Here is a 26,536-nt window from a genome sequence, read left to right on the forward strand (position 1 = left end):
TAGTTCCAAACCACAAAATGTACATTTTGGAAAACACAAAAATAAGGTAATGGCTTTTCTAGAAGTGAAGAGTGTAAGTGCTCAAGAACAGTTAAATGAGATGTTGCATTAGACTCACACCTTTCCAAAATGATGTAATTTATTACAACAGACAGCCTATGAAGGTCCCAGGTATTAGCTAAAAAAGTAGTACAGCCTAAACAAGCATGTTTTTCCTCTTCTAACAAATCAATAATGAACTTTTTCTTTATTTCTGTCTGAAACAAACTAAAACTTATCTTAAGTAATCCACCTACGCAAGTTCCTCATTCAAACACTGAAGACAAAGCTTAAACAAGTCTTGAGCCGTGTTTCTTTATGTTGTGTTTAAACACCAGCAGCCTCAAAACATTCAGGTGACAACACCACTTTACTCCCCTTAACTCTGCCAGGAGAACAGGCTGAATCCGAGTAATTTTCAGCAAAAAGACCAATTCAATAAGGAATGGGCACATTACAGGGGAAGCACATGCACAGGCTCCGTGTGAGGATGAGGTGCCATGCAGGGATACCTGAGCTGAGCTGGAAGCCCTGGGAAGCAGAGTGTGTTACCTCCTGTGGAGCACTGAGCTAACACCACTGCTCCTGTGCTCCCATGAGCCTGGAGCTTGTCTGCTCATCCATCTCTGCTTGACTGGGCTGAAGATGTTATTGCCTGCAACTACTGGTTTTTCCCTTCCAGTCTCCCAGCTGAGCTCGGCACACATGCTCCTTCAGGCACTCCAGTCAAAGCCAGCTGGGTTAGCTTCAACATTTAAACAGCAGTTCTTTGATAAATTTGACCGAATTATTATTATTAATCAAGTAATTTTGACCGAAACAAGCTAGGAATAAGTCATGGGAGCAGTGTGAAGAAGGGAGTAACTAGAAGAGGATGTCTGAACATAGCTCTGGGTGTCTCTGCATGGGTTTTCTGTACTCTCTAAAACCAGAACAATCTGGGGTCTATACAACATTTACAACGTAAATATCAGATTTTGATCTGACACCTAAAATCAGCTGTATCTAAGCATAGCACAGCATACCTCTCCATTAAAAGCAATGGCATTATTGGCTAAACACACCACCAAAGTTTGAAGGGCCAAAACCAGAATGGGGAAGGACCAATACACGTGTCCCCGTGTGCCCAGAAACCCTGATGCTTGTGCAGGCACAAATCAGGTTCCATTCCTCACACATCTTGTTCCCTTAACGTGTCTTCTAGCAAATACTAGGACTAAGCCCTCAAATCACCAGTTTTAACACCAGGGACTGGAACAGCCTTTCTGTAAATGATATCAACCAAACAGGAGTGCTGTTGGTATTGTCCAGTAAATTATGATATGGTGTCACAGTGTATCTTCAGCACACTTCTCTTTCGGACTGCCTGGGATAACCTTGTTAATAAACCCTACAGTGACAGCTGTGTTTCAACAGGGCTGCTGCTACAGAGCTGCAATTACAATTTGGATAATCAGCAGTTACCCACAGGCTTCAAAGTACCTACACCCCTCACTGCAGCTGCTTGGTTTCTAATGAACAAAATGCAAACAGTGTGACCAGAAAAAAAAAAAGGAAAGTGAAAAAATGGCAATGAGGCTTTACTGTTTATTTCTGGCTTTGAATATTCCGTGTGAATTAACATTTTTTGGTCAATTTTTACTATTCAGTTACATTTAACGGTACATAATGTAAAGCTCATTAACTTTAAAAAAACAATCCACCTCTAGGATCTGTCAAATTGTCTTAACAAGCAATTAACATCTGAAAAAACTTAGAAATGAAATTTCATTTTCAGTGGCCGAAAGACAACTTCAGCAATGTCAAATAACCAAAGTTCATCTATAGCAGTTGAAATAATAAGCTAAAAATCACAAATTTTCTCATTTGATATAGCTGCAGAGTGAAATTGTGACACACACACTGTCAGCTTTATAAGCCAATAACTACATTAGGCACATTTCTGCCAGAATGCCTAATCTTCAGAGGAAGCTGATAAAGAGTAACTAGTATTTGGGTCAAGATGTTGGCAAGTTTTTCACTCATATTTATATTGCTTTTAAAACATCAGTAATGAGACAGCTGTCTTTCCCCACCGAAAGAAGTCAGTGATTTGGCCAACTCTTTGTACATGCTCACCTTGAAAATTTGCTGGGCCCCTCCCCATCTTCATCATCAAAGTCCATTCTGTAAAAGCAAGATTTCCAAATCAGCAATCAAGTCGTTGGCAATGGTGGCATGAACATTCAAGCCAGCTGTTCTCAATATTGCTGGATTTGTGCTTTGACTAGAGGTGTTAACGACTGAGGAATCCAGTCTTGCTCACACTCTCCAGTCCTAGGAGCAGCTCATTAGCTGATTTATGTCCCAGACCTTCTTTAGGCAGTGGAAGAGAGGAGTCCTTCCTTGGGCCAAATCCCAGCCTGCCAGTTTGGCTCCTCCAGGGAGCCACAAAAAGCAGGAACCTCTTTCTTCACGCCTTACACAGACAGAGTAGGAAGATTATCTTCTTAATTTAGACATCTAAATTAGATTCCTGTATTAGGCAGTGTTATTGTCTCATTCTCATAGATATTATCACTACAAAGTTACACAACAGTATAATTTACAAAGCATTTTAGGCATTTTTATACCTCTAAAAAGAGGTGGATAAATATACATATCCCAAATTACAAGGCTGTAACTCTGCCATTTAAGTAGACAATCAAGCTGATATAAAACTATCATATACAGTTATTGTGTTAGTGTATTTAATAAAAAATACATTAGTATGATATACAGACCTTGATCAGTCACTTTTAATTTGTGTAGACAGGAAATCATAGTTTTGTTTTACAAACACTTTCTCAGATTTTTTCAACACTCTAAGCTTTCTAACCTTTCAGTGTAATAAAACTTCCTACAACTGCAGATTCCATGTCTCCAGCACTGTTCATATTAACAGGTGTAAGTCCTGTTAAAGGCAAAACCCCTTCAAAGTGACAATAATATTTATCTCAGTATTAAAAGAAGTCTTGCCGATTGCAAATTGAGATTTGTACGTCCAGAGTGCAGGAACAAAAATGCCAAAACATTCTCTGAAACTACATCAGCACAGAGAAGTATGAGTGCCAGTCAGGCATGGCCTTCCTTCCTAAATTCTGACAACCAAGACAGACTGGCCCATAAAAGATGTGTCTGAGTCACAGCAACCTCTGTACAATTGGGATGAGGGCAGCAAGTCAGCACAGGAACTGGACATGGCATTAGAAAAGTTACAATAATATTTTCCAGATGGTAACAGTGATTATTCATTTCTGGAGGAAGCAAGGAGAAGACCATTTTCCCAAAAGAGCTTTAAGAAAAGCTGTGTATTTAACTTGCTTAACTTTGATGCAATCAGCATTTTCACTACAAATTACGTCTTTGCTCACCTAATTACCACCAAATCTGGTTCCGAGGTCCGTGACCCCTCAGTTGCCTTGTGCAGAACACCACCGACCTCCAGTGGCCAGTGCCCCCACCTCTGCCACAGGGCTGCAGCTAAGACAGGACCCAGCTGCTGCTGGCACCCCAAATGCAGCCTCCAGTGCTGGCACCAGCAGCCTGGATCCCCCCTGACCTGCAGCACACGCAGCACTCCCAGGAATTTAACATTTACACACCATGGTCTAGCCCAGGGTCTCCTCTCACCTACCTGCTTCCTCCTCACATGTAACAATGTGCCTGCAGGTGACATTCCAGAACAAACTTCCCAGTTATTTTAACTGCAATGTTTCTACCTGCACTGAAAATGTGGAAGTCGGTGTTACAGGAAAGCTGTTGGTTTACAAGTGGAGGGCACTCACAAAAGCATCACATCCTTACTTGGTTTCACTGGCAACTGAAACACAACTGAGAGAAACCCAGTCTCAAACTGGGGGGAAAGGGCTGCAGAAAAAATTATACACCTGTGGGGGAAAGCCTTTACTTCAGGGATTTTATGAGACACTGCTTTAATCTGGGACAGATTAATTTTGTAACTCCTTCCCTTCTCCAGTACACTGAGATCTCATGCCTTGGTGGATATGGTTCTATGATTTACTTTGCTTCCAGCCAAATACTCTAGCTGAGTGCTAAGGGATGGATTTTCCCCAAAATCAAATATTAGCTGTACTGCATTTAATCTAGTTTATTATTACTGCAATACAATGCAGAGAATTAGAGAAGATGGGAGCAGTTTAAGGCTTGATCCTGCTGCCTGCACTGTATCCCCACCTCTGAAGGAATAAGGGGGACTAACACACCTATCTATTTAAATGGTTGGATATCAGCTTCTCACCTTAGGAGATCCTTGATGGGTTAAATCCACAGGTAACACCTCCCACATTAACTGTGGGCTCATCAGAGCAGAACCTGAATGCACAGGGTGTAACATCAGTCGGCACCAGACTAAGTCTTTAAATAACAGCTTTGCTGTGTCAAACTACCCAAACCCCTTTATTCCACGTGGAAATTGAACATAAATTTCATTAAAAATAGCAATACTTTTAAAAAATGCAACAGCAAATGCATCTCTGTCCCATCTTTGTTAATAAACACATTTCCTAATTTCACTGGGCAAAATGAGAAAACCCTTTGAAACATTTAAAAAAACCCCTCAGGTATAAAGTCATTGATTCCAATGTCCTGTCTGATCCACCGTGTCTGCTTTACAGCGAGGCAAAGACAGTGAATCAGTTGTAACCTTTAGCAGAACACAGCAGAACACATAAAAATAATATTCCATCAACCTCCTCATACCCTGACAGATAAGATCTTCTGTTTAGATAGAATATACTGCACATTAGCAAAACAGTAGAAGCAGCCTCCAAGAAGACAAATGACATCATTTCAGAAGATTCAGAAAGACTATCTTTTATGTTCATTTAAAATTCCCATTAAAAAGAGGCTTTAAAAAAGAGCTGCACTATGCTCTTTTGTTTTGAAGAGACAGCATAAATCTTGTTTTCCTCTTTCATACTGTTCACATCAATCGTAAAAAGGCCTGATGCATGAGGTACTTATTAAAATATATTTTCCTCAGAAGATGTGGGGCTACCATAAATACAGCGATAAAAATACTTCTTAAAATTTAATTATTCTCAATTACACACATTTCCATAAAAAACCTCAACAAACCAACAAGACGGACCTGCAAAGGTTAAAAAAATTGACATGCAAGTGGATTTCAACACTGCAACAAAATTAGTATGTAAAATTCCCAAGAAATGTCAAAAGATGCTTGCCGTGATTACACAGTGTAGGAAGGGGGCAGGCAGGAATGGTCAGGAGCAAATGCAGCTGAGAAGCAGATGGGGATCTGTATTACAGCCTTTTATTCAGCACAATATTGGGGGATAGAATGGTGGGATGAGGTCTCTTTTCCCCAGATCTTTTCTCTGGTTCAGAGAAAAGGCAAGACTACACAGTGAACCAAAACAAAACCAATGCAACTGAAACCAACTCATCCAAAAACCCCCAACTCTCCCTGCCCAAGTACAGACAGCCCAGGAAGGTGAAAGAGCCCCTTATCCTCTAATACAGCAAAGCCTAAATTAAAAACACATTAAATAAAGAACTGAGAGTGCATTAATCTAAGCTAGTCATTGACCACTGCAGTGCATTATCTTATGCTGTCACTTTTTTCTATGAAGTAGTTGGTATAATTTATAGAAAGGAAAAATATTTTTCCAAGCTGTCAATGAAGCCAAGTGCCGACACGGCAGAAACACCTTCTGGATAGTCAATGAGTTTAAACTGATCTACATTCAAGTCCACACAGCAATTATTCTGCCAGCTTGCCTCAGCAATTATGAGAAAAGAAACAATTTTCAGAGATAACCAAAACTGGGAAAGCTGGCTGTGTAGGCAAGCTCCACTCCTTTATGTTTGACACAAAACATTCACTTCTAAAATGCCCAAGGATTGAGGTGTACGAAGATGTATCACCAGCAATGAAAGGACCGAGTGTTAGCTGCAACTCTGTTCAAAGAGAAGCTCAGAGGAATTAGACACAGCAGGCATTCTTTCCCTCAAGGTCTGAATACACACACACACTGAACATAAAAAAAAAAAGCAGCACTCTCAGCTCAGGCTTGGAGAAGGGCTATTAGTTCAGAGCTATGCTGCACAGATGAAATACCAGGGTCCGGGTATAAAATGGAATCTGTACTAATTTACTCACTGAATTTACATGTTAAGTACATTTAAAATAATTTGATTTTATGTTCCTCCCACCCTCCCCTCACTTCACCTTCTCACAAATAGATGACAATATTTTAAATGCAACAGTTAAAGCATTTCAATTAATATCAAGTCAGTATTTAATATAATCAGAATATTTCACAGTCAGCAGCATCAACCCTTGGCAACAGTAAATTGCGAACTGATATTCAGAGTTGACATGGTTTATGATCAAAAAAGAGATCAAATATCCTGCAACTCAAGTACAAAACCTTATCTATGTTAGGTAGCAATGAAAAGATGTTAATGCTTTGTCTTTTCTTTTGAGCTCAAGTTTAAAAAGGTTTTCCCACTGAGCAGCTTGAAAATAAAAATGTGATGCCTGTCAAAGACAGATTTTAGGAGTTTCTCAAACCAATTTCATACAGTTAGCTCAGCATAAGAAGGGCACTTAGGGGGGGAGATATTCAAACTGTTCTGTCCAAAGGAACACCCCTCACAACAACCACCCAGAGCATTCAGTCACACCAACTTAGCTCCACGTTCGAGGCAAGGTCAACCTTCTCCCTTGTTAATTCACTCTGAGATTGAGACTCCAGCACTGACACTGGAGCAGACACAGAGAACTGGCAAGGTACCTTGCTGAACAACTCCCAGAGCAGCTCTTGCAAGGAATAATATCTTCCTTAGGTATTCGCCAGTGAAGGTTTTACTCACACTGTCGATCCTGTTAAGCCCTACCACTGTCTTATTTAGGGCTAAATATAAGACTAATCAATCTCTTTCGAAGACACTCTCAGATCAGGTATCTCTGAGAAAGCATCACCCAAAAACCATTATTATTTGTGATCAACCTTTGACAAAAACAGGGTGGTTGTCAACACTAGAGAGTCGTTCTCTGCTCTTCTCAAGCTCTTGCTACACTTTTCTTCTAACACAGAGAACTACTATGAGTTGCCACAGAGCAATCTGGTGTGGGAAACTCCCCCTACACCACATCAACCTCTGAAGCCAGGTAAAACAAATTTTCTTCTTTAGCAGAGCCCTCAAGCTTGTGTAAGGGCTGATTTTGATTCAGGCCCTTCTCCCAGAAGAAGACTGTGCTGCACTTCCAGTGAGACCTAGAATATCGTAGTCCACAAGCTCTGAAGAGTGGGTGCTCATGTTATTTCTGTACCTGGAACTATTAAGAATACATCTTTAACTAACAGGCCTATCTTTAAGAGATTCCAAGTGTAACCCCCAGAGGAAGTTGAGTAAGTCTGCACGTGCAATCTTGCTACCTTATTCACATGATAAATCAGTGTGAGGTTAAGCAGATGTAGGCAATATGCATTCATTGTATCTACAACAGCCACAGGATCCAAACTCCTTTCTGGATGCTTTGCCAAACCTAAAAGTCTTTTTGAAACAAGCAAAACAACAAGCCATACACTGATCAGCAAGTTTCATCTTGCAGAAAGAACAGATGCATTGAAGAGAAAAACAAAACATCAGTGACTAATATCATAACGCAGTTTTCATAAATAAAACATTACATAATAAACATACACATATATACTGGTACATTTGGAGTTTTACAGCACAAGTAATTTCAAGTTTTGGACCTGAAAAGAAGAAAAAAAAAAAGAGAAACAGCTTACCCAGAGCGACGCTTTCCTCCCCTGGAGGGCATGGATCCTGCCATCCTCACTTGTCCACTCGCCATTGGAGCCACTGGCAAGGCCACCGAGCCAGGAATATCTGATGCCATTTCTGTAAGGCAGAGGCAGGGGAAAAGGTGGGGGAAATCCTTTAATCCACTACCTTCAAGGAGAAACCTCCGCTGATAACATTAGAGACAGGTCCTTCCCAAAACAAACAGAGAAAGCTTTCCTTTTTATTTCTAAGGAAAAAAGCTCTCCTACTAAAGCCCCGCAGATTCACAGATCCTTTACAAGAAGCCTAGTTGGGTCAACAGCCATTACAGTGCCTGGGAGACAGAGAGAATTGCAGGTAGGTACCTCTGTAATTCCACTGACCTAATGGTTCTCACTTTAGGTCTCAAAGGGGCTTGTCAAATGAAGGCAAACAACTTTCTACAAGTTAAAGTGCCCTATACAGAAATGCAGAGCTGAATTCCCAAGGCAAATGAAGCTGCGGATCATGGTACCAGGGTACCAAGAAAAATAAAAGTTCAAGAACTCAGTTTGCCAGAGAGGCCAAGAGTTGAGAGCAGAGATGAATGATCAGGTGATACTGGTTTTTATTATTTATATTCTGGAGGCATTCAGAGGGCCAGACTGAACTTAGAAGAGCTCAAAGGCTTCCTGCATTTCTGTGTGGTGTCTTGCAGAACAGAACTGAGCCCAAAATCCCAAAAATTCATCCCTTTGCCAGGGCTCGAGGTATAGACACAGGTTAATGAGATCCTCAAACCTCTGATGTGAGGACTGCAAAAGCTCACCTTATGCAATGGTTTTCAGACTGCTAATGGCAAGTACTTCCAAAGTCTGTTAATAACAGTTCAGTACACGTCAAAAAAGAAAAGTGGAATATAACATATTTATACCCTTTTCTTCTATCCCATTATTAAACATGGGACTAAGAATGTTTTTCCTCTGTGTAACTCTCACAAACTATATGAGCAATTAAAACTTTTTTCTAATGCACATATACTTTATTCACTCTGGAGGCAAAATCTACAGTCAAAACATTTAATTATCTTGAAAGAAAATGCATCTTCCTTCCAACTTTTTTTTAAAAAAATCTTGGCAAGGTGTCTGAAGCTACAGCTAAATATAATTACTAATGGAAAGCAAATCTGTTTTAAAAATCTTGCTATTTTTTCCCCAACAGATAAGTATGAAATAACTTCAATTATGGAAACAGGAATCCATGCTCTTTCATTATGTCTGGAGAGCACTTCCATTTCTGCCACACTTTACATACATCCATTATGCAACATTATGTATTTCAAATAATAACATTTTATCTGTTCACTGATTTCATGAATTTCTTCTAGTACATTTAGTTTTATTAACTCCTTTTCCACTAAAAAGCAACAGAGCACAAAGTCTGCAAGGCCAAAAAATGAGACCTCTGCCTATGCCCCCACACCACAGAAAGTTCCACAGTGGCTAAAGCTGCAGCTGTGTGTGGAAACACAGCATTAATGCACATTAGCATATCTCCAGACAAATAAAAGCATCAGCATGCAAACAACTGGTAAATCACTATTTCCAGAATAAGTACCCTTAGCTGTCTAATGCCCATAATTCACTCAGAACATTCAAACTCATCTCTCATGGGTAGAACCGAAGGTCATTTTGAAATGCTCTGCTCACTCATTTATTAAAGCAGATGGTAAAAACCATAATAAATCTATCTGCAAAGTGTCCCTGTCACTCAGAAACACACTTCAGTATAGATCATCAAGGAGATCAGATTTTAAATCAGATCAGATTTACAGTAGTTACTGTAATACAAAACTGTATTTTAAGAGTAAGAACAATACCGTATTTGATACTGTGACGAGAAACTCTTGTAACCTCACTTTCCTCAATCTAAACCAAAGATGATGAAGGCCAAGGGTTGGATTCATCTACTCTTACAAGTCCAAGAGCCAAAGCTATTTAAGGTAACTTTACCAAAAAAAGGAAACAAAGCCCCCTTGCCCTCCTTTATGCATTCCATGCTTAGAGGTACATCCAAAATAGGTTGAGCAAACCTCTTTCTGTAGGGCCCTTGCTCTCACCACTGACAAGTCAGGGAGACCCAGACACATAGCTTTGATCATTGTCCAATTTAGGTGGTTGTGGATAGGCAGAAGGAGTTGTTTTTCTGCACTTACATTCAGCCTTCCTTGTATGAAGATGTAAGAGGCAAGGGCAGCTAGCAAGATTCAAGCAGGAAGGACAAACAGGACTGTGTATTTTTTATAAGGGGGGAAAAAAAGGGTTAAAGGAACGGCGAAACCAGAGGCATTTTACAACACACAAATCATCTGTCTAACAGGGTATAAGCTAAAGAATTACTGTGTAGATATCTGGAGTCTATAGAATGGCACATCCAAAACAGTGCAATATGGAAAGTAACTTCTTAGACAAATCAGCCTTCAGATACATCTTCACAGTCCTGGGAGAATGAAATCAAGCTCATTGTGCTGACTGCTCTAAAAGGGGGTCTTCAAAAATTTCCATTTCCAAGCTATGAGCACAAGAAGAAAACAAAATTTAATCAGGGGATGCACTGACACTCATCCACGTGAAAGCTCATCTAAGAGGGAGGAAAGGTTCAGGCCCTTCAAATCACAAGACTTTCCATTATGCAGCAGTGTGGTGAAGTTGTGACAGACCTGCACTCAGATCAGTGTGTAAGACACCCAATTTACCCTTCCATTTCAGAGCTTCCCATGCCAGGGACACCACCTATTCTGTGAGCTATTGCAGCTCTCGTGAGGTGCTCAAGGGTGGACATACACTGCTGAGAAAAGCAATCAGCTTTCCAGGCTCTCTCTCCTCACACTACAGAAATACGAGATCTGCAGATGGAGAAAAAAAGGGGCTTTGGTCTCTTTGAGGCCACACAGCAAAGAAAACAACTCCAAGGGCAACAGCACCATGGAGCACGAACACCCTGCAGCTGAACCGCCCCAGCCAGGACAGCAGCAGAGCTCCTCACACACTATCCTGGTGGGCCAACAGTGACACCAGAGCACTACAGGAGGACTTCAGAGATGACAAAGTGACCTCAGTGCTCACCTGCAGCCAGCTGGCTGTCAGCAGCCCTATCCAAGTTGTATGGCTGTGCAGAAATGTAAGCAATAGATTGTGGCTGTAAAGACTTAACTCACACGAGCTGAAGGCCGCAAGAACATCTGCAAAGATGAAGGAATGGAACTGAACTGCTTCCCAAATTACATTCCTCTCTACTCATTCATGAGAATATCAAAAAAAGAAGCAGATCTTGACGATATTTTTACATCTATAAAATATGCCTGGTGAGAAGCCAAAAGCAAAATCTGATGGAACAATCAGCTGCTTCTCTGACTAAGCATCTGTGAAGTTACCTGTCTGTGTGTGCTCTGGAAAGAAAACAAGAGAAAGAAGAAAAATAACACTCATAAACTGGAGTCTCAGATAGAAATACTGTGCTAGAGAGGCATTCCAGGGAGCCTATTAGCATAAACAAAACAAAAAGAAGCATACATCAGACACACACCAAAAGAAAAAAAATAACATGAAAAGTCTTGAGAGTAGCCCACAATTCTGTATAGTTACGTAAATTTAGGGCAGTCCCAGTTACTCCATTGGAGCATAAAATCATATGGAAGCCCAGACCTGCAGCATCAAGTTGGTTACAGATATATTTAAAAAAAAAAAAAAAAAAAAAAAAAAAAAAAAAAAAAAAAAAAAAAAAAAAGACATGCTGGGTCAACAATCATAAAGATCATGTTTTCAGGCATGAAAAATGCAGAACTAAACCCACATCCAAGATACACGTTAACACTGATGTTCACAGAAGTGTTTCAGCAGCAACAAGTGTTGGGAAACAAGCTGTGCTGTGCTCTGAGATTGAATGTTCAAAGAGTGGACTTCCCTTCTGCCAATGAAAATAAAACTAGTGTTGCTTACTTTACCCAAAATTAAAACACCAACATAAGGGTATAATTCTCAGGAAGTAAAACAAGGTCAGGCTGAACATTCATGAAAATCATCTGTAACCATCAAGGCAGCGTTCTGAACAAATTTCTTTAAAATCTTTAAAAGGTGTTCCTCAGTGTCAAATAGAATTTTTTTTTTTTTTTGCTGAAAAAATGCATGCAGTATTTCATCTGGAGGTTAGAAAGTTCCTAGAGATCTGCCAAAGAACACAGAAATGTTATTAGAACAAAACCCAGCACAAGACTCGCAATCTTTAGTGAACATTCGTCCAGCTGGACAACACTTAACAGCTCTTGTCTTATCACTGTCATGCCTGCAAGCAGGCCAGATCCTGCCACTAACATTCATGTTCATCTTGGGGATCCCTGAGGAGCTACACTAATCCAGAACCATGTCAGTGCTCAATGTAAAAGCAGAATTAGTCCCTCCATTTCTGCCCAGACTTAATTTCATTGCTGAACGTTCCAAGTTTGGACATTACACTTTACTTCAGTGCCACATGTAGGTCAACCCCAAAATATTCACGGATGTTTCTGAAATAAAAGACGATCTGCAAATGTACATTGACAATACTGGGATAAAATAGAGGCATTTATGCCCCAAAAATCGACGTTGATCTCAAGCTGTTACATAGATCTGCAAAAAAAATAGCTGCTTCACAAAGCAAAGCACAAAGAGCAAGCTAAATGCTGCACAAGGATACCATGAAACTGCACGAAAACCCAGATCATGGCAGAATTACTAAAAAGTGCAGCATGCCAGGATGAACCTGGACTTCTCTTTTATGGCAGGGAACTATTAAATCACAGCTCTTAAGCCCAAACCTTAAATCCTGAGCCCCACCCCAGATCCATTTCAGATGCCTGAAATGCAGCTCTGTCTTGCTTCTGACACAAATTTGGGACTTGCTGAGGTATCCCCCAGAGAAGGGCAGCTCTTGGGCCAGGTATCCTCACAGGGAGCATCACACAGCTCTGGAGATGGTGGCCCCTGCTCTGCTCCTCTCCACAAACCACAGCCATGCATCCCGCTGGGAAGCTTTGAAATACAACCAGATGCTGTGCACGACAAGACTTTCTGAGTCCATCTGACAAAAGGTCCTGTTAACTACACTGTTTTCAGCCACTCGAGCTATACTCCCCTCACCTAAATACAGCAGACACAGACAGGGCCAGGTTAAAAACCCAAAGTCTACTGGAGAAATGCTTTGGCTGACTCCCAGAGACTTTGAATCCCTGACATTAACTGTAAGGACCAATTCCAGGTTTGCTATTCCATGTCAGGTACCACTGAGCATGCTCTCCACAGGGCTCTTTTATCCTTCAGCATCTACTGTAATAAACAGGATTAAAGTCAGATATCAGCATCTGACTAAACGAGAGGAAATTCTACTTTTATCAATACAAATGTGACAGATTTCCAGCCACTAATCCATAGAACGATTGAGATGTCAATCACTTCCAAGTAAATGTGAATCTAAGGCTAAACACAGAATTATGAACATGCCCAATCCCATCAACAGCATCGTACACAGTGATTTCAAAATGTTCTTTTAAATATTCTAAGAAAGCAGATTTCAAAAACTTCTTTAGAAACTGTATTTTTCATTACCCTGAAGTCATACGGGAGTTAGATGCATCTCAGCTAAATGGTTTTGATTGCAGTCAGTTGCAAGGGGGATTTTCTGCCTAGCGCAGAGACATTTAAGAATATATCATAGCTCTTACTTTAGATATGCCAACAAAAATACAAAGCCATCATGTAGTCAAAAATATTTCACAGAAACACTAATGCTAAAAATCTAGCTGTATATTTAGTCATTGCTTTTACGTGTTAACTACAGAGATGATAAAACAGAGCTCACTCTCAATATAAAAAACCCACATTTTCATTGTTCCTGATAACTCTGTTAATACTGTTTTACTTGCATTCCTTTGCCAGACACTTTAAATAGACTCCACATCAAAAACATCTACTGTATAGAGAGGATATGCAGAAAAGCAAAAACATTCCTTTCCATGCTCTCGACAGAATTACGATTACAAAGAAATCACAAAATATAAGAAATCCCACCTTTAAGGAAGACTCTTACAAAGATGCTATTTCTTTCCTGCAAACAAAACCTTCTTGGAGAGAAATTTTATCCGCATATAAGAAGAGTCAGAAACCTCTGGGAAGAAATGTAGCAGCATTGGTATTCTGCTCAGAAAATGTCATCACAGATCTGTTTACCTTAACTGTGGACCATGATTCAGCCGGTGACAACCGTCTTGCATACTGATCAATTTATTTGCAGCAAAATTACTAACATTTTCTACTTTAACCATTTAGGTTCTGGAAAGAGCTACTAAGACAGGAATAATATAAAAATCCTAATTAACTAAAAACTTTCCCCTCCACCACAATACCCTGTGCTTTGGGGTGTCTCCACCCCTAATCCTGAAGATAAATTAGGGCATATGGTGAGCAGTTACTAGAGAAACGTTCTCTTTTTTAAAATGAAAATCAGAGCTTTACCCTCTGTCTGCATCACAGGTGAATGTTAAGCACACTTGAAGGCGGGGGGGAGATGATGTGATTGAGCTGCTCAGTTGAGGGGGCATGGTCTGTTCAGCAGGGATGGAGACCAAGCATTTAAGAGAGTGGCCTAACTGGTGTTCCAGAGGCCAAATCCAGTTACCTTGCTCCCTGCCTTCTCTGCTGTGACTCTGGAGGAGATGCCAGAGTCAGTGGTATTTATCACATGCCCCATCAGGAGACTGGAAGAGCAGGTTTCCAAGTCAAAGAAGTGAAATCCTCTATGGTGCCTCCACACTTGAATGTTGTGTTCACACAGGCCATCCATGTGGGATGCCCCAGGATCTCACCACAATCCAGACCTTTCTGTGTGCCCCATAGTTCAACAACACCACCTGGATGTGCAAAAGAAGGTAGGATGCAGACACCAAATTGGAAGTAAACTGTGACAAAAGAGAGTTTTGGTCTGCTTTAGGGGAATTCTTGCTGCAAGTGCTCAGCTTGAGGGACAAGGTGAGACCAATCACTGCTGGATAGCAGTCAGTGCTGAAAACCAGGATCCAATCCACTGGAGCATCCAAAATTAGACATGCCGTGCAGAAACCACAGTACCCAAAAAGCCCACTGTGGAAACATTAGTCTTATAATTTGTAAAACAAAAAAATTATTTCATACATTACTACATGATTTTGAATGGGTTTTTGACAGTACTTCTTATGTTTATTTCCAATTTTCATGTTAATCACCTTATTCATTCCAGTCATATTGGTAATTCCATTTATCCATACCTACCCTGTGGTCAAGGCACAAAAATTTCCAGAGACATCATGGAGTAAGGGAAGGATGTGGATATTCACTGCCAAAATGACCAACACAGCCCATATACAACTGAATAAACTCAGAATGCTCTTCAGCACAATCCAGAAGAAGACCTGGAGTCACATCTCTGCACCGACTGCACAGAATGTTATAGACTAAAAATTAAACCTGGAGCACAGACAAAAAGTGCACTTTGCTACTTAAAGTTGGGCTGGGAAGAAGGGAAAGGGTAGCTGCTTCTTCATTACTCCTATCTTCCTGACAAATGGCATGGCACCTGTGCCTCTGCATTTTTCCCTGGCTATTTTTCCACTTTTTATTCCTAATTCCTTATTATCTCTTCTTGACCTATTCAGCCTCTGACTGAGGTGAACTATTTCTTGTACTCTTTAATAAGCCAATACATCCAACTGCTGACAAGTCCTGCCAAGCTATGACCATTTCCCTCAAAAGAGGTTGCTGAAATTCAAAACAGAGAGCAAAGGTTAAAAAAGAAGCCTTAACAGCTCCTGTTCTGAAAGCATGTCTCTAGTCTTGGAAAACAACAAACCCTCTCAGAATTAAAACAAGGCTTGTATCTGCACTGAAGAATGAACATGAAAACTGACTTGAACCTAAGCCTACCCCTAAAATTTGATAATCTTTCCCACTGCAGATGTGGGGGCTTCATCTCAAGCAGAAGAGTACCCAGGTCTCCACCATGATTATGATGGATTGACACATTAGAAGAAAAGTACTTCTCACATCTGAAGTCTGGAAGTGCATGAAGGAGTGAGCCAGAAGCAAATCCAAGGACCTGGGGTAGACTCACGCTGAAAACACAACCTGAGCCTCCAACACTTGGCAAATGTCTCAGGTATAAATAGTCACAAGTGGGAAAGTGCACATGCAAATCGGGCAGGGAAGTAGGGCAGCTACTGTAAAAGGCCAGTTTACAGAGAGGATGAAAATCTGACTTTGAAAGGCTGTTTCAGGATTGATGTAAACATTACTAAAAGAAGAGAGGTGGGTGCTTAGCTTACGTGAAGGGTCACAGTAAAACAGCAGACAACAGCAGCAGGGCCATTTAAGGTGTCTGAATGTGACCCTACCTGGTCTTTGGCCATTATATACATGATAATGCACTCATACAATGTAATTCCACACATAATTGTCTCTGCATTAATTTGCCATGGTTTTATTGACATCATTTTGGCTGACATTACTGACATGTGGCAAAAGCACTAAGCAAATCACCAAAAAACAAGGCTCCCCAAACTGCATCATTTCCATTTGAAAAGAATGGTGATTCTCCCTCCTTCTCTGACATTTCATATTTGCCAAAAGTAACTGCATAATTACAAGTTATGTGCAAGAAACAGAAGGTAACATTCAATGTTATTTTCCATACTTTTTACTTAGCATCAGACCTAGCAAATAGCATATATGGCTGTTCTGTTACATACAACTGCCCACAGCTGACCCATTGATGAACTCACAAAAACTGTGCAAGCACACACCCAGCCTGGGCAAACAAGCACCAGGAAAAAATAATAAACTCCAATGACTTTCTTTTAAGTTTCTCAGACACAGATCATGCTCAGCTCATTAATTCTTCATTTAACAAGTCTGTTTCATTTAGCTTGTTTTGGTTGGCATTCAATTAGAAATTCATGTACAGGACAATTTTTTCCCTTTTTAAAACAGAACACTTGCTGTATTTCATCCAGTAAAACATCCGGAGGTAAAGTGAAAGCTTCAAGACCAGCTAAAGCTACACTAAAGCCAGGCACAATATTCCTGAATTAGGGAAAACACCTGCACATGGCCCTCTCCACAGGATTATCACTAATTGTTAAAAGGGCCTGGTAAAATTTGTTTCTCAGTAAATAAGCAAAGAGAACAAACTGAGAGTTACCCAGATGGCAACTGCAAGTTAAAAAACCATAACCCTCATGGCCATACTATCAGCTTTACTGTGATTTCAGTTATGGATGAGTTTTGTCATATCTGCCTCTACATTCTTAAGATTTATTGAGATCAGGACTTCTGTCTACACAGAAAGAAAAGCCCTCTCATCCAACCACTTCTCATTTCCTGCCTTGCAGACCATCAAGTCTTTTTCTGGCCACCCTCATGACTACATAGACATATATATATATGCATATATAAACCAGAAGAGTTAAGCCTGTATTCCTCCTCCCACTGCATTGCTTGTCCCCTCTTGGGAGTCACCCCAAGCCAGTCCACTCCTCAAAGGCAATGTCAAACTGCTTCAGCCACTGTCACACTATCCCACCACTTCCCCCTTCTCCATCTTTCTTACCTTCCCACACCTTTAGTGTTTTTGCCAAGCTTTCCAGACCAATCACAACTATCTCTGGATGCCCCAAACTCCCTGCAAGGGGCGACTGTGGATGCCAAAAAACTATATGGGTTCTATGCAGAGCCTATCCAAAACTGTGGAAAAGAAATTCACTGAGCTCTATAAATCAAACATCATGCCTGGCTCAGGAAACCTCTGAGTCACACATGGCTGGAGGGTGGGACAGTAGCCAGGGGAAGCACCACACATGCTTATTCTGATTTTTATACTCCTTCAAGCACCTGCTTTTGGTCAGTGCTAAAGTAGATATGCTGGGCTCAAAAAATTTTACTTTCAGGACAAGACAGCATGTTTTTACATCAGGAGCAGCAGACATGGCATTTCTTAAGGGTGTTTCTTCTATAAAGGTAAGAAAGAAAGGAAATTAGCCAATTACCGCTCATACTTTATTTCATTAACAATGAAATCAAGCATTTTCCATTGTATGCCCTTGCTCTAGATCACCAATTATAGTTTTATACCATCACTGCTACTTGTTCTTTCCTAAATTCATCTTCCTTTCCCTCTTCTATAATTATCAAAAAATATTTGCAAGCAAATTTCCTTTTAGAAATTCCTATGTAACTGTTTTACGATAAAGAAATAATAGTGACAGTAACTGCTCAATAGTTTATCTGCACTGTGTCACCATTTGAGGCTTCATTTTTGTTCATTCATCTTCAAACTATTTCTTTTAAAATAACATTTCTGCAATCTTCTATCAAGTAGTCTGGCTTCTTACTACCTATCTAGCACTTATTTTCCAGCAATAGAAGCTGGTTGAGATTTCAAGCAGTTTCAGTGCCTGATCACAAATCTACTTCGTTCATGTACAAGTTCAACTGCCAATTTGTGGAAATTATTTTGAAGCTGCTATTAAAATACTTGCAATGGTATACATAAGAAAAAAATTCCACTGAGATCAATACTCCAGAGTTTACATCATAACAAGATGACAGCACTCTAAACTCCTATCAACTACATAAAACAATAGCTGTATAAATGCAAAGAAATCAAGCTAATTGGTCATAAATCTGTCTAGAACATTCACCAAAATGGATTTTAACTAAATGCAGATCAGGGGCAGCCTAGCTTTCTCACAAACCCAATGTCTTCTCTCAACTATTTCATTTTTTCCTCTACCCAGAAATGCACAGAAAGTCATTGCCAACATCACTTGTCCATATTTTCTGTTAATTACAGGAGAAATCAGCTATCAGATTTCATGAGCATGCGAGGCAGTATTTATGACTATAACTTCTGGTTCACATCCGAAGAAATTTGACAAGATACTTCTTAAATAATGAGCAGAAATATTCATGTGAATTAATAAATTCTTGGTCCCCTCATGTAATCGTTTCATAAAAACATTCTTATACCACACTTTCATTGAGAAAGCACTGTCTAGGTTCACAGGTGCAAGTAGTTATACAAGTAGTTTATCCCAAATGCAGAAATTTGAAAATCCCCAGAGCCAGACCAAAGCAGAAGTGTTATCCTGCCCCTGACCTGTCCACTACAACAGAGCACGGGGCAATCACCAGGAGGAATCTTCTCTACAGACACTTTATTGAGCCAAGTCACCAAGGGGCTGGCGAGGAAGACCATGAAGGATTTGTACATCCTTTTTTCCAAGGAAGTGGCCACTGTCAAACTCCATCACACCAAACCCAGCACTACTGCTCTGGTAGTGGCCCACGAGCTGCCCTGCAAGCCACTGACCACGCTGGGGTCACAGACCTGAGCTCTTTGTGGTGTTCCCACACAGCCCAAGACATTTACTCCCCTTCAGCTGCAGAAAGCTCAGGAACAACACAGTCCAACTACAAAGATGTAAAACGTGGACCACTCTGATTCAAATTATTCATTGAAAATTACTGACTTGTGTCCTTCAAATGCCTTTATTATTTATTACAAAGATTTTTAAGTGTGCCTCAGAAGGGTATGTTAATTTTAAATTTCATTCAGAACAGCAACTTGCATTACCAAATACTTAATTATCAGTAAATTTACAGTGTCCTTGGGCACTGTTGGGTAATCAGAATGCTATTGTTTTCATTAAACAGCATTCTATTGATAGCACTAATGACTTCAGTTCTGCTTGATCAACAAGCAAATGATGCTTATTTGATGTTATGATAATTAATTGGCCTTTCAGGTGTTTTCACACCCCAATTCATTACTAAGAATAAGAATTTTAACATGAAACACCTTAAAAATAATATCAGCATTCATCAAAAACACATTCTAAAAAGTTTAGTACTTCTTCCTTTTCTCACGATTTCTAATACAACATTCTATGCCTAAAAACTGCAGGGGGAAAAAACCACACTTAACTCCATTTCAAAACCCAGGCTGAGCCTGAGCATTGTAAATGTTCAGTTCATTTTATGCCTGTCTGAAATTCCAATAAGTCTAAGGAGATTTTCTGATTGAAACTTTTGTTTTTTCTCCTCTAAAGATTGAAGAAAACAGCCAACCTCACTTTCCCATAGTAGCAAGAAGGATCAAAAAATATGACTTAAATGGATTGTAGAAGTGAACAGACTGCTTGTGCAACCCAGCCACTCCTTCTCCAAACTCCACACCTGGTGTAGGAAATACTGTAGTCCAGCCTTCAGACCACGGAAGAGGGCTGTGGGTAAGAAAATTCCAGATTCAAATTGAACTGCACCTTGAAAAGCCACCTGAAAAGAGTGCACCAGTCTTCCCACCTGTCACCAATGTGGATGTGTTCAGTTTAACCTCCCAACAAGGACAACCTTCAGAACATCTTCCCATGCCTTAACCAATCTGATATACCAACCCACATCAGCAGTTACCCTCTTCTTTGCAGATGAGTTTCTCAAACCCTGGATTTTTCTGCAAGCAAAAAAGCCCCAACACTTCCAATAAAGGTCTTAGTGATTTTTCTACTTTTCACTGCCCCTTCACGTCACTAAATATTTTTAGAACATTCTGCCTTTTAGGTCATTTCACAGATTATATCTTTCATGTCTGCAAATTAAAAAATAAATACTAGAAGTTCACAAGCTTTTGGGTGCTCAAAGGTAATTGTATTTGCTGCTGTTGTTGTTACTTTCTAGAATTTTTTGTTCCCACAAATGTTCCAAATGGCACACCCCAATGTTATGGCATAAGGGAAACCTTCATGGGCATGTAGAAAATACAGAATACTGCTAAGCTCTACTGAAGAATATCCCTTAGTGTTACTTCAGGTTTACTACACTCCCAAGAATTTGTCATGAATTTTTGGAACACTTTTTTTTCTGCTTCTTCCCAGAGCTACTTCTTGAAGATATCTCATAAAACTGAATCTCATGCTTCGCTTTTAAAAATTACCAGTTTTTAAAGAGAGAAAATGCTGTTTCCAGGTAGGCTGTGCTAGATTTTCTGACATGATCAGCTGTAATGGCCTTGCTCTTACTTGCTTTTTCAGAATTACAGAATTCAAGATTTGCTGGATGTTCTACCAGTGAACTATCAAACAACAACCAAAAAAAAAAAGCATACAACAACAACAAAGCATTATTTTTCTATGTCCCCATATTCATATTAAACATGATTTGACAGCCATTACAAGCCACTTGTTCCCAAAAGCATACAGACAGTTCTGTGGATATATCAAATGCAGAAGTGAAGAATGATACTGAAAAAAACCTCACTGTAAACAAACTGGATGTTTGTCAAAAAACAAGCTGATTGTTTGTCTGTAAATATTGACCAAACTAAGGTTTTAGCTTTGCTATTTGCTGACTGAAGAGCAGCACAGGCAAGTACACAGGACACACAAGATTAGTCTGAATTCCAAACTTGGCAATCAGGTTCCAGCTACTACAGGGACCCTATGCAACAAAGCAAACAACCAGTGGCAGCCACATGCATTTACCAAGAAATCACTACAAATATTTTATCATTACATTTCAACATTAGAAAGAATCATGATTTGGTTGCTGAGAATGTATTTACTTCCAGGGACAGCTCATTGATTTGATTTAAAGAGCAGTTTGAGTTAACCCACTAATCAAATACCCACATATGATACATTTTCCTGCTTTTTAAATTTAACTTGCAAATGCACAACGAACACTTCAAAACTACCTCATAATTTTCACTTAGTGTAACTGTGGTTTTCATATAGTCTGATCATCTCTTTGGTGTATGAAGCAATGTACATTTTGTTCTCAATCTTAATAGAAACTGTAACTGGATGAGAATGAACTAACACATTTTTAAAGGCAAATTTAAGCATCAAAAGCAACCGTAAGACAGCAAGACATAAGTTGTAAAACCCATACTAATACTTTAAAGCCAGGTGGATTGTTGCTAGTTCAGCACTGAAATAACTATCTATCGTGTATATTCTGCCGAGACACTTAAAAAGCACATTATCCAAATATCCTACCTACTCTGCAAAGAAAATACAAATTAATGGTTATTCATGTGCCCAGAATAAATAATAACTGCTGTTTCCGGAGAGAAAGGAGCTGTATATTTTCCTTTTGTCTCTCTGTTTCTTCCCAAAGGGAGAAAAATTTTTTGCTAACCCAACATAAACATGGTTGCAATAAAAGTCTATTAATAAAATATTATCAATTAGTACATCACAATGAAACACATTCCCTTCTTGTTCCAGCATAGGCATTTTACACTCTCTTACAAATATGCCATTTTTACAAAAGACATGTATGAGAAAAGTATCTCAAATTAAGCAGGCTTATAAACAGGATTTGCAAACTGGTGGTAAGATAAATAAAAACAAAATTCAGATGACTTAATTATGGCATGTGAATGTTATTTGTCAGAGATTCAGTAGAAAGCCTGTAGTAAACGTGAACCCTGTCCAGTGCCTGTACCACGAGCCTGCCTTCCTGCCCTGGTCAATTCTCAGACATGAGACAGCCAGGGATACACGAGAAATATGCAGCCAGCGTGCAACAGCCAGGAATTTTCCTGCACAGCGACAATTTACTGGTCTCTGAAATTCTTATTCATAATTACCACATTCATTTTAAATTCAGCAATGATGAAAGAGTATTTTGTCCTTAGGACCATCTTGAAAAACCAAGAGAGGGGCGTAGGTGGAGACACAATGAACTCCAGAGCCAAACTCGGATACAACATCATTAACCTCCACACGTAACACTCAGAGATGGAGCCAAGGCTCCTCAAACCCTGAACCATTTACCACATGCATGCCCTTCCTAGAGCAAAGTGAGGATTGGCATGCTGCCTGTGTCTCAGTTCTGCCAAGGGCAGAAAGGCTTTTGCACATCAGTAGATGAGGCAGAACCAATTCCTTAATGTCATATCAACCTTTTCATCAAAGTCGTCAGATACTACTTTAGAGAAGGAATAAAGAGGCATGTGCCAGCTATGAGACTAATGAATAGCTTTCCTCCAGCAAAACATAATTCAGCATGAACTTCACGTTACTGTTCTTTCCACCCACTCACACATCTCCAGCTGATACTACTCAACCACAATGCCAACAAGTAAAACCACACACCTTTTAATTCAGCTGTTGTACACCAGCACTAGGATTTCATTTTACAGTGCCATCCTACAGCTGCCTAACCTCCAACATTATTTACATATTTACGTGCCTCCTTTTTTTAAAACATGCATGGAACCTGGAGGGAGAAACACAAGTGACAAAAGAGAACACTTTGGAGAGCAAAGATACTGAGATTGGTAGCTTCCATTAAAACACTAAAGACCATTATAAGCCTCAGTCCCATTTATAGCTCAGAACCAAAGAGTTCTGAAGCAGAAGGAGGACACCACTAAAACAAAGTATGATTAAGTATTGAGTCAGGAAACGGTTTGGAAATGTATAATATTAGCTTGTCTGAAGAGTGAAAGAGTATCAAGATATATTTAAGCAAAAGACTAATACATCTCAGAAAGGCACATGTTCACTGAGTGTATCAGGAAGAGATCAGAGAGTACAGAAGGTCCAGGAACACTTGGGTTTTATTTAGAAGAAAAACAACCCAACATCTGTGATCATTCAAGAACCAAGCCTCAAGTATGCATAAACTATAAGGAGCCCAAAGACACATATACACCCAAGTACCTCACAGTGATCATCAACAACAATCACAAAATTCCCTACTGCTGTCTTACTCTATAAGTATCCACAATGGAAATGTTAAAGTGTCTGTAATGGGCTATTTTTGATAGGGATTCCATGTAGTCTGATCTAGAACATTTTGTTCTTAGTGAGCATCCAGCTCCAGAGAAATAGGTTCACTTGGACCGACCCTAACCCATAGATGGCAGGGAATATACAGAGTCATTACACATTTTTAAGGACTTGGTTTGGAAAACTGGGAAATTTGGACTCTGCACGCCTCCACACACAGCATTTGGGGAAGCTTGTTATGTTCACTTAAAACATTTTTAATTCCAGCAGTCCACTGTCCCCTTTGCTGGTGATGCAGCTAGAAAGTATTCTTATTTTCCAGTCCTCATAATAGAGTCTGGAAATCCTCCTGTACTTTGCTTAGTGATGGCTCATTTACTTTAATTTCAACAATGAAAATGCATATTTCAAACCTTCACTGGTAAGCAAAAACATACTGCAATGACTGCTCCCACAAACCTGATTGCACAGCAAAACAAAGTTACTTTCTTTCTCTTTTTTCCATAAACCAGAAATATTGCCTATTTTAGATGAAAACTAACAAAAATTAGCAGAGGAACTCTTATCTCTGAAACACTGAAATCTTTACATAGCTTCAATAATTTGCCATTATATTCCTACACTGAAACTCTCATTAAAATAAAGAGAAGTTTTTATTATGCAGCCTTACTTTCTACTGGTCAAACCACTACTTATTAGAGAAAGAGCAAAACATTCCCAGGATGAGACACCTATATGCACATGGCCAGGGGATCTCTTTATAGATGCTTTAAAAAAAAGAAAAATTTAAGACCAAGGAAAACATTGGTGTCCCCATATACTATGACATGAACATGACTCACAGGAGAAGACAACAGACTGACCACGTTTTTCCCAAACTTTCTCAAAGGGCAACCTCCACAGACTGATGCTAAATGAGCCACCTCTCAGTGACTGGGAACACAAGAACTCAGCATTTCAAACTAAGCTTTTCTAGCTATCACTACTTTCAGTATTTAAAGCTGGGCTCAAAATTGAGCTAGGAACTTGGCTAGTAACTTCACTGGACACAACACAACAGAAACCCAGCTCATCCATGGCCCTGCAGTATGAACAGCAGTACAAGTTTTTGTCCATGAAAGGATGAAACATGATGCAGAGGGCAGTGACACACAGCAGCTAGTGCGTTTTAATTGCTAATTTTACAGCTATAATCCACTTCCCACGGCTACTGTTACAATCAGCACCTCATTTCAGGAGCTGACTTCTGCTAGGTGTTGAGGGGTCACTGTGTGTTGGCTGATTAACCACCCTCCATGTGGCACAAGCTCAGCAAATTAAAATACCAGCCTCATACTCACACGCTGGTCCCAGCAAACTTGCCACATAACTTTAGCAGCCTGTCCTTCTTCAGGATGTTACTGAATGACTTGCAGGCACACCAGGTGCAGCCTGGTTTTACTTACTGTAGTAGTTCTGTGGAGATTGGGGATGCACTCTGCAAAGCACAGTCCAGGAAACACGAGACAATCTCTGCTCTCAAAAGAATTAGACAGTAAATTGAGTAAGACCTGAGACTACTGCTGTGATCTATTCATAAGAAGTTACTTTTAACTCTTCTTGCATTCAAAATAATCGGTTCTACCCCAAGTTTTAAAAGCATTTCCAGCTCAGTATGAATCTTCCATCCAGATATTACAGGCAATACAATTTTAAAATATATGCACTTCAAGGGCATTTAACAGTACCCAGATGTCCACCTACCTTCACTAATAGAAAGAGCCAGCAGTAACAAGTTCCTAAAATTACCTACTTGGACAGAATTGTGTTCTGGATTAGTACTGGGAAAGTATTAAAGACCATTTTTCAAAATCAGGCCTGCAGGTTCCTCAGAAACAGGTTTTACTTTTACCTCTGAGGAATACAAATATGCAGTGTTTTTGTTCTTTGCAGCTCAGTGATTTACTGGCATGCCTCTTCCCATAAAATATTTGCATATATCTGAGAGTCAAACTGTTCTGATACATTCTGCATTTGCCAGGAAGTGAACGCTTCAGTTCAGTGTAACTGAACATTTAAAGAACGACAGGCACCAGGACAAATGGCAGCATAATTAACATACCAATGAAGAGCCAGTTGTTAATTACTATCCATTTTAGGCATTTTGTATGAGCAACTTACCTGAAAAGCCTTTCCATCTGCATGCTGGCAAAGCCAGTAATTAAACAATTCAACACCCCTTTTGCTTGATTAGAGAAAAAATTACAATTATTTTATATTATTCTGCTTGTCACATGCAGTTGACATTTAGATGAGAAAAACCTGCAGCAGCCCAGATCCAGGCATTTGAAATGAATACTATGAGCTGTACTTGAACAAAACAGCAACACATCCAGGGCAGATGCAAGCTAACAGAGGCTCCTAAATTGACCCACCTGATTACACCTCACAGTACCTGCTGGGCTGCAGGGAAGGCAGCACAGTTGCTACTCCTAACAGAGAAAGTACCACTTTCCTCTAAGGGGGACTTCAGATGCTCCCTACAGAAAGGAATCTGAATTTATAAGCTGTTGAAAGACTTGGGAGTAGCACCAGCACAATGCCAGGATTCATTTACATTTCAACAACACTAACTGAGAAGTCAACACAAAGCTCAGCACAGCTCCACAGAGAAAACACAGTAGTTACAGGAGTTGTGAGAAAGGTAGAGGCACCTAGGTGTGAAAAACAGGATTGAAACCACGGGATAGAAATACTAAAGACAGGCAAAATGGAAACAAACGCTAACAAAAAAGAGAGAAGAAGCAGAAAGTTTAGAAACATTCATCAGTATGTAGAGTATCCAAAACAAAGGATTTCTCTTTCTCCCTGTGCAGATGGCTT

General features: G+C 39.8%; 1 protein-coding gene across 5 annotated transcripts in view; it reads right to left on the minus strand.

The window, feature by feature from the left end:
* ARNT2 (aryl hydrocarbon receptor nuclear translocator 2) overlaps positions 1-26,536 on the minus strand; it is a 99,384-nt gene that overhangs the window by 66,603 nt on the left and 6,245 nt on the right. For all 5 annotated transcript variants that reach the window (XM_069025592.1, XM_069025593.1, XM_069025594.1 and 2 more), the window contains exons 2-3: positions 7,845-7,956; positions 2,158-2,205 (exon numbers count right to left, since the gene is read on the minus strand). In XM_069025592.1, the coding sequence (XP_068881693.1) occupies positions 2,158-2,205; positions 7,845-7,956 (160 nt within the window). The remainder of the gene's footprint in view (positions 1-2,157; positions 2,206-7,844; positions 7,957-26,536) is intronic.

Source organism: Aphelocoma coerulescens, chromosome 10, assembly GCF_041296385.1.
Source record: "Aphelocoma coerulescens isolate FSJ_1873_10779 chromosome 10, UR_Acoe_1.0, whole genome shotgun sequence".
Taxonomy (NCBI): domain Eukaryota; kingdom Metazoa; phylum Chordata; class Aves; order Passeriformes; family Corvidae; genus Aphelocoma; species Aphelocoma coerulescens.